This window comes from Echiichthys vipera (assembly GCF_963691815.1).
Source record: "Echiichthys vipera genome assembly, chromosome: 23".
Lineage (NCBI taxonomy): Eukaryota > Metazoa > Chordata > Actinopteri > Perciformes > Trachinidae > Echiichthys > Echiichthys vipera.
Window position 1 is genome coordinate 270138 of NC_139848.1, and position 9369 is coordinate 279506.

Here is a 9369-nt window from a genome sequence, read left to right on the forward strand (position 1 = left end):
GATGCTTTGCTCTTTTAAAGACATTTCCCATGATACAAACGCACGACCACGTGCACGCGCACAGACAAGTTTCCCATGATGCTTTGCTCCATTAAAGACATTTCCCATGATGCTTTGCTCCTTTAAAGACATTTCCCATGATGCTTTGCTGCTTTAAAGACATTTCCCATGATGCTTTGCTCCTTTAAAGACATTTCCCATGATGCTTTGCTCCTTTAAAGACATTTCCCATGATGCTTTGCTTCTTTAAAGACATTTCCCATGATACACACACGCACGCGCACACGCACGCGCACACGCACGCGCGCAAACACATTTCCCATGATGCTTTGCTCCTTTAAAGACATTTCCCATGATGCACACGCACGCGCACGTGCACGCGCGCAAACACATTTCCCATGATGCTTTTCTTCTTTAAAGACATTTCCCATGATACACACACGCACGCGCACACGCACGTGCACGCGCGAAAACACATTTCCCATGATGCTTTGCTCCTTTAAAGACATTTCCCATGATAAACACGCACGTTCACACGCACGCGCACGTGCACGCGCACAGACACGTTTCCCATGATGCTTTGCTTCTTTAAAGACATTTCCCATGATACACACACGCACGCGCACACGCACGTGCACGCGCGCAAACACATTTACCATGATGCTTTGCTCCTTTAAAGACATTTCCCATGATACGCACACGCACGCGCACGTGCACGCGCGAAAACACATATCCCATGCTCCTTTAAAGACATTTCCCATGATGCTTTGCTTCTTTAAAGACATTTCCCATGATACACACACGCACGCGCACGTGCACGCGCGCAAACACATTTCCCATGATGCTTTTCTTCTTTAAAGACATTTCCCATGATACACACACGCACGCGCACACGCACGCGCACGTGCACGCGCGAAAACACATTTCCCATGATGCTTTGCTCCTTTAAAGACATTTCCCATGATACACACACGTACACGCACGCGCACACGCACGCGCACACACACGCGCACACGCACGCGCGCAAACACATTTCCCATGATGCTTTGCTCCTTTAAAGACATTTCCCATGATGCTTTGCTCCTTTAAAGACATTTCCCATGATGCTTTGCTCCTTTGAAGACATTTCCCATGATAAACATGCACGCGCACGTGCACGCGCACACGCATGCCAAAACGCACGCGCACACAGACAAACACATTTCCCATGATGCTTTGCTCCTTTAAAGACATTTCCCATGAGAAACACGCACGCGCACACGCACGCGCACACGCACGTGCACACACACGCGCACGTGCACACACACGCGCGCACGCACGCGCGCAAACACATTTCCCATGATGCTTTGCTCCTTTAAAGACATTTCCCATGATAAACACGCACGTTCACACGCACGTGCACGCGCACAGACAAGTTTCCCATGATGCTTTGCTCCTTTAAAGACATTTCCCATGATGCTTTGCTTCTTTAAAGACATTTCCCATGATGCACGCGCACGTGCACGCGCGCAAACATTTCCCATGATGCTTTTCTTCTTTAAAGACATTTCCCATGATGCTTTGCTCCTTTAAAGACATTTCCCATGATGCTTTGCTCCTTTAAAGACATTTCCCGTGATGCTTTGCTCCTTTAAAGACATTTCCCATGATGCTTTGCTCCTTTAAAGACATTTCCCATGATGCTTTGCTCCTTTGAAGACATTTCCCATGATAAACATGCACGCGCACGTGCACGCGCACGTGCACGCGCACACGCATGCCAAAACGCACGCGCACACAGACAAACACATTTCCCATGATGCTTTGCTTCTTTAAAGACATTTCCCATGATACACACACGCACGCGCACACGCACGCGCACACGCACGCGCGCAAACACATTTCCCATGATGCTTTGCTCCTTTAAAGACATTTCCCATGATGCACACGCACGCGCACGCGCGCAAACACATTTCCCATGATGCTTTTCTTCTTTAAAGACATTTCCCATGATACACACACGCACGCGCACACGCACGCGCACGTGCACGCGCGAAAACACATTTCCCATTATGCTTTTCTTCTTTAAAGACATTTCCCATGATGCTTTGCTCCTTTAAAGACATTTCCCATGATGCTTTGCTCTTTTAAAGACATTTCCCATGATGCTTTGCGCTTTTAAAGACATTTCCCATGATGCTTTGCTCCTTTAAAGACATTTCCCATGATGCTTTGCTACTTTAAAGACATTTCCCATGATGCTTTGCTCTTTTAAAGACATTTCCCATGATGCTTTGCGCTTTTAAAGACATTTCCCATGATGCTTTGCTCCTTTAAAGACATTTCCCATGATGCTTTGCTACTTTAAAGACATTTCCCATGATGCTTTGCTTCTTTAAAGACATTTCCCATGATGCTTTGCTCTTTTAAAGACATTTCCCATGATGCTCTTCTCCTTTAAAGACATTTCCCATGATGCTTTGCTGCTTTAAAGACATTTCCCATGACGCTCTGCTCCTTTAAAGTCATTTCCCATGATACACACACGCACGCGCACACGCACGCGCACGTGCACGCGCGAAAACACATTTCCCATGATGCTTTGCTCCTTTAAAGACATTTCCCATGAGAAACACGCACGCGCACACGCACGCGCACACGCACGCGCACACACACGCGCACGTGCACACGCACGCGCACACGCACGCGCGCAAACACATTTCCCATGATGCTTTGCTCCTTTAAAGACATTTCCCATGATAAACACGCACGTTCACACGCACGTGCACGCGCACAGACAAGTTTCCCATGATGCTTTGCTCCTTTAAAGACATTTCCCATGATGCTTTGCTTCTTTAAAGACATTTCCCATGATGCACGCGCACGTGCACGCGCGCAAACATTTCCCATGATGCTTTTCTTCTTTAAAGACATTTCCCATGATGCTTTGCTCCTTTAAAGACATTTCCCATGATGCTTTGCTCCTTTAAAGACATTTCCCATGATGCTTTGCTCCTTTGAAGACATTTCCCATGATAAACATGCACGCGCACGTGCACGCGCACACGCATGCCAAAACGCACGCGCACACAGACAAACACATTTCCCATGATGCTTTGCTTCTTTAAAGACATTTCCCATGATACACACACGCACGCGCACACGCACGCGCACACGCACGCGCGCAAACACATTTCCCATGATGCTTTGCTCCTTTAAAGACATTTCCCATGATGCACACGCACGCGCACGCGCGCAAACACATTTCCCATGATGCTTTTCTTCTTTAAAGACATTTCCCATGATACACACACGCACGCGCACACGCACGCGCACGTGCACGCGCGAAAACACATTTCCCATTATGCTTTTCTTCTTTAAAGACATTTCCCATGATGCTTTGCTCCTTTAAAGACATTTCCCATGATGCTTTGCTCTTTTAAAGACATTTCCCATGATGCTTTGCGCTTTTAAAGACATTTCCCATGATGCTTTGCTCCTTTAAAGACATTTCCCATGATGCTTTGCTACTTTAAAGACATTTCCCATGATGCTTTGCTTCTTTAAAGACATTTCCCATGATGCTTTGCTCTTTTAAAGACATTTCCCATGATGCTCTTCTCCTTTAAAGACATTTCCCATGATGCTTTGCTGCTTTAAAGACATTTCCCATGACGCTCTGCTCCTTTAAAGACATTTCCCATAATGCTTTGCTGCTTTAAAGACATTTCCCATGATGCTTTGCTCCTTTGAAGACATTTCCCATGATGCACACGCACGCGCACACGCACGCGCACGTGCACGCGCGAAAACACATTTCCCATTATGCTTTGCTCCTTTAAAGACATTTCCCATGATGCTTTGCTCCTTTAAAGACATTTCCCATGATGCTCTGCTCCTTTAAAGACATTTCCCATGATGCTTTGTTCCTTTAAAGACATTTCCCATGATACACACGCACGCGCACACGCACGCGCACGTGCACGCGCGCAAACACATTTCCCATGATGCTTTGCTCCTTTAAAGACATTTCCCATGATGCTTTGCTCCTTTAAAGACATTTCCCATGATGCTTTGCTCCTTTAAAGACATTTCCCATGATGCTTTGCTCCTTTAAAGACATTTCCCATGATGCTTTGCTCCTTTAAAGACATTTCCCGTGATGCTTTGCTCCTTTAAAGACATTTCCCGTGATGCTTTGCTCCTTTGAAGACATTTCCCATGTTACGCACACGCACGCGCACACGCACGCGCACGTGCACGTGCGAAAACACATATCCCATGCTCCTTTAAAGACATTTCCCATGATGCTTTGCTGCTTTAAAGACATTTCCCATTATAAACACGCACGCGCACACGCACGCGCACGCGCGCAAACACATTTCCCATGATGCTTTGCTCCTTTAAAGACATTTCCCATGATGCTCTGCTCCTTTAAAGACATTTCCCATGATGCTTTGCTCCTTTAAAGACATTTCCCATGATGCTTTGCGCTTTTAAAGACATTTCCCATGATGCACACGCACGCGCACGTGCACGCGCGCAAACACATTTCCCATGATGCTTTTCTTCTTTAAAGACATTTCCCATGATACACACACGCACGCGCACACGCACGCGCACGTGCACGCGCGAAAACACATTTCCCATGATGCTTTGCTCCTTTAAAGACATTTCCCATGATAAACACGCACGCGCACACGCACACGCACACGCACACACATGCGCACACGCACGCGCGCAAACACATTTCCCATGATGCTTTGCTCCTTTAAAGACATTTCCCATGATGCTTTGCTCCTTTAAAGACATTTCCCATGATGCTTTGCTCCTTTAAAGACATTTCCCATGATGCTTTGCTCCTTTAAAGACATTTCCCATGATACACACGCACGCGCACACGCACGCGCACGTGCACACGCGCAAACACATTTCCCATGATGCTTTGCTCCTTTAAAGACATTTCCCATGATACACACACGCACGCGCGCACGCACGCGCACGTGCACGCGCGAAAACACATTTCCCATTATGCTTTTCTTCTTTAAAGACATTTCCCATGATGCTTTGCTCCTTTAAAGACATTTCCCATGATAAACACGCACGCGCACACGCACGCGCACGTGCACGCACACGCGCGAAAACACATATCCCATGCTCCTTTAAAGACATTTCCCATGATGCTTTGCTCCTTTAAAGAAATTTCCCATGATGCTTTGCTCCTTTGAAGACATTTCCCATGTTACGCACACGCACGCGCACACGCACGCGCACGTGCACGCGCGAAAACACATATCCCATGCTCCTTTAAAGACATTTCCCATGATGCTTTGCTGCTTTAAAGACATTTCCCATTATAAACACGCACGCGCACACGCACGCGCACGTGCACGCGCGAAAACACATTTCCCATGATGCTTTGCACCTTTAAAGACATTTCCCATGATGCTCTGCTCCTTTAAAGACATTTCCCATGATGCTTTGCTCTTTTAAAGACATTTCCCATGATGCTTTGCTCCTTTAAAGACATTTCCCATGATGCTTTGCTCTTTTAAAGACATTTCCCATGATGCTTTGCTCCTTTAAAGACATTTCCCATGATGCTTTGCTCCTTTGAAGACATTTCCCATGATAAACACGCACGCGCACGTGCACGCGCACACGCATGCCAAAAACGCACGCGCACACAGACAAACACATTTCCCATGATGCTTTTCTTCTTTAAAGACATTTCCCATGATACACACACGCACGCGCACACGCACGCGCACGTGCACGCGCGAAAACACATTTCCCATGATGCTTTGCTCCTTTAAAGACATTTTCCATGATAAACACGCACACGCACACGCACGTGCACACACATGCGCACACGCACGCGCGCAAACACATTTCCCATGATGCTTTGCTCCTTTAAAGACATTTCCCATGATGCTTTGCTCCTATAAAGGCATTTCCCATGATACACACGCACGCGCACACGCACGCGCACGTGCACGCGCGCAAACACATTTCCCATGATGCTTTGCTCCTTTAAAGACATTTCCCATGATACACACACGCACGCGCGCACGCACGCGCACGCGCGAAAATACATATCCCATGATGCGTTGCTCCTTTAAAGACATTTCCCATGATACACACACGCACGCGCACACGCACGGGCACGTGCACGCGCGCAAACACATTTCCCATGATGCTTTGCTCCTTTAAAGACATTTCCCATGATACACACGCACGCGCACGACCACGTGCACGCGCACAGACAAGTTTCCCATGATGCTTTGCTCCTTTAAAGACATTTCCCATGATGCTTTGCTCCTTTAAAGACATTTCCCATGATGCTTTGCTGCTTTAAAGACATTTCCCATGATGCTTTGCTCCTTTAAAGACATTTCCCATGATGCTTTGCTCCTTTAAAGACATTTCCCATGATGCTTTGCTCCTTTAAAGACATTTCCCATGATGCTTTGCTCCTTTAAAGACATTTCCCATGATGCTTTGCTCCTTTAAAGACATTTCCCATGATGCTTTGCTCCTTTAAAGACATTTCCCATGATGCTTTGCTCCTTTAAAGACATTTCCCATGATGCTTTGCTTCTTTAAAGACATTTCCCATGATACACACACGTACACGCACGCGCACATGCACGCGCACACGCACGCGCACGCGCGCAAACACATTTCCCATGATGCTTTGCTCCTTTCAAAGACATTTCCCATGATGCACACGCACGCGCACGTGCACGCGCGCAAACACATTTCCCATGATGCTTTTCTTCTTTAAAGTCATTTCCCATGATACACACACGCACGCGCACGCGCACGTGCACGCGCGAAAACACATTTCCCATTATGCTTTTCTTCTTTAAAGACATTTCCCATGATGCTTTGCTCCTTTAAAGACATTTCCCATGATAAACACGCACGCGCACACGCACGCGCACGTGCACGCACACGCGCGAAAACACATATCCCATGCTCCTTTAAAGACATTTCCCATGATGCTTTGCTCCTTTGAAGACATTTCCCATGTTACGCACACGCACGCGCACACGCACGCGCACGTGCACGCGCGAAAACACATATCCCATGCTCCTTTAAAGACATTTCCCATGATGCTTTGCTGCTTTAAAGACATTTCCCATTATAAACACGCACGCGCACACGCACGCGCGCAAACACATTTCCCATGATGCTTTGCTCCTTTAAAGACATTTCCCATGATACACACACGCACGCGCACACGCACGCGCACGTGCACGCGCGAAAACACATATCCCATGCTCCTTTAAAGACATTTCCCATGATGCTTTGCTCCTTTAAAGACATTTCCCATGATGCTTTGCTGCTTTAAAACACAAACACGCGCACGTTATATTGTGAAAATCTTCAGGAAACATTTGATTTAATCTTTGATATTTATATTTATATATTTATATATTTATATATTTATATATATATAAATATATAAATATATATATTGATATTTATGTGAAACACGTGAAATTTTAATGTTTCGTTTGAATAAGAAATGCACATCAATGATAAATGACACTACAGAAACTTTATTGACACAGAGCAGGAGAACAAACAGAGACTGTTATAAACAACAACAAACATGTTTGTTACGTCAACAGCAGACAAACAAACAAACACGACCAACGGCCAATCACAGCCCTCCTCAGAAGGAGTGGGTGGGGCCAGGCGTCCAACCGGAGCCGCCCACTCGACCGTGATTGGGCGGCTGCATGAGGCCCTCGCTGCTGATTGGTCCGTGCAGAGCGGTGCAGGGGGAGTGGGCGGGGCTTAGCTCGCTGCAGCCGACGCCCCACAGACACGGAAACTGACTGAACACAAGATTCAATATTATTAAAGATTATTATTGTTATATTAAAGGGAGCAGGATGTGTGACCTTATATGGGAGGGGGCGGGGCCTCACCTCGAGTTGTGAGGAGGGGGCGGGGCCTGTGAGGTGGAGGTGTGACACCCGTCGGACACCTGGACGCCGTCAGACGGACAAACTGACACGAGACGAATGTTAATATTATTACACACACACACACACACACACACACACACACACACACACACACACACACACACACACACACACACACACACACACACACACACACACACACACACACACACACACACACACACACACCTACCTGAGGAGTGTGCGCGGTGTTGCAGGTAGGTGGGGGGGTACGGTGTGTGTCGCCCCTGGTAACCGTGGTGTTTGTAACCGTGGTGATGATGTGAGGCGAGCGGGAGACTGCTGCCGTACGGGAACGACCAGCCTGAGGACGGACACACAGAAATATTAATATTAATATTTCACATGATGATTAAAATGTGTGTGATTGAAACTCACAGGGTTGAATCCCGACACGAGCGTCCGCAGCCTCCGGGAAACCTCGACCTCCGGCCGCCCTGACCCACCAAACACGACACATTTAAATCTTTATCTTTCATAAATAATAACATTTATATCACTATATTAAAATTCTAATAAACACATATATAATAAAGATATCTGTGAGTATATGAATGCAGTGCAGCGGCGCGCGGTCACCTCTCCTTGGCGTCCAGAAAAGCTTTAGCAAACGGGTTATATTTGATCTTCAGCGCCGTGATCTGGAAACACACACACACACACTCGTATGTTCACTTCTTTATTACTAATATTAATATTAATAATAATAATAAAGGTGAGCGCTGTGATGAGCGCTGCAGGCCGGCCCACCTCCTCGTTCTGGTACGCCGTCACGGCGATGAACTGAGTCTCTTTGAAGGAAACGTTGGAGACGAGACGATGACGAGAGCCGACGCACACGATGTGAAGCTGAGGCTCGTACTTATGCAGAGAGTTCAGCACCATCTGAGACACACACACACACACACACACACAGGGACACACACACACACACGCACACACACACACACACACACACACACACACAGGGACACACCCACAGGGACACACACACACACAGAGAGAGAGAGAGAGAGAGAGAGAGAGACACACACACACACACAGGGACACACACACAGGGACACACACACAGGGACACACACACACACACACACACACACACACAGACACACACACACACACACACACACACACACACACACACACACACACACAGGGACACACACACAGGGACACACACACACACACAGAGAGAGAGAGAGAGAGAGACACACACACACACACACACACACACACACACACACACACACACACACACACACACACACACACACACACACACACACACACACACACACACACACACACACACACACACACACACACACACCTGTAATAAACCTGTGAAAGCTGCTAAAAGTGTGTTTTAAATCAAAAAGGATTATTC

The 9369-nt window shown here is 47.0% G+C and overlaps 1 protein-coding gene across 1 annotated transcript in view; it reads right to left on the reverse strand.

Moving 5' to 3' along the window:
• Window positions 1-7663: 7663 nt before the first annotated feature.
• Window positions 7664-9369, reverse strand: part of tbx19 (T-box transcription factor 19) — a gene marked incomplete at both ends in the record, with an annotated part of 10787 nt that continues 9081 nt past the window's right edge. Inside the window, 6 exons of the mRNA XM_083937951.1 lie at window positions 7664-7829; window positions 7923-8004; window positions 8155-8286; window positions 8361-8419; window positions 8562-8623; window positions 8733-8867. Of these exons, the coding sequence (XP_083794077.1) occupies window positions 7664-7829; window positions 7923-8004; window positions 8155-8286; window positions 8361-8419; window positions 8562-8623; window positions 8733-8867 (636 nt within the window). The remainder of the gene's footprint in view (window positions 7830-7922; window positions 8005-8154; window positions 8287-8360; window positions 8420-8561; window positions 8624-8732; window positions 8868-9369) is intronic.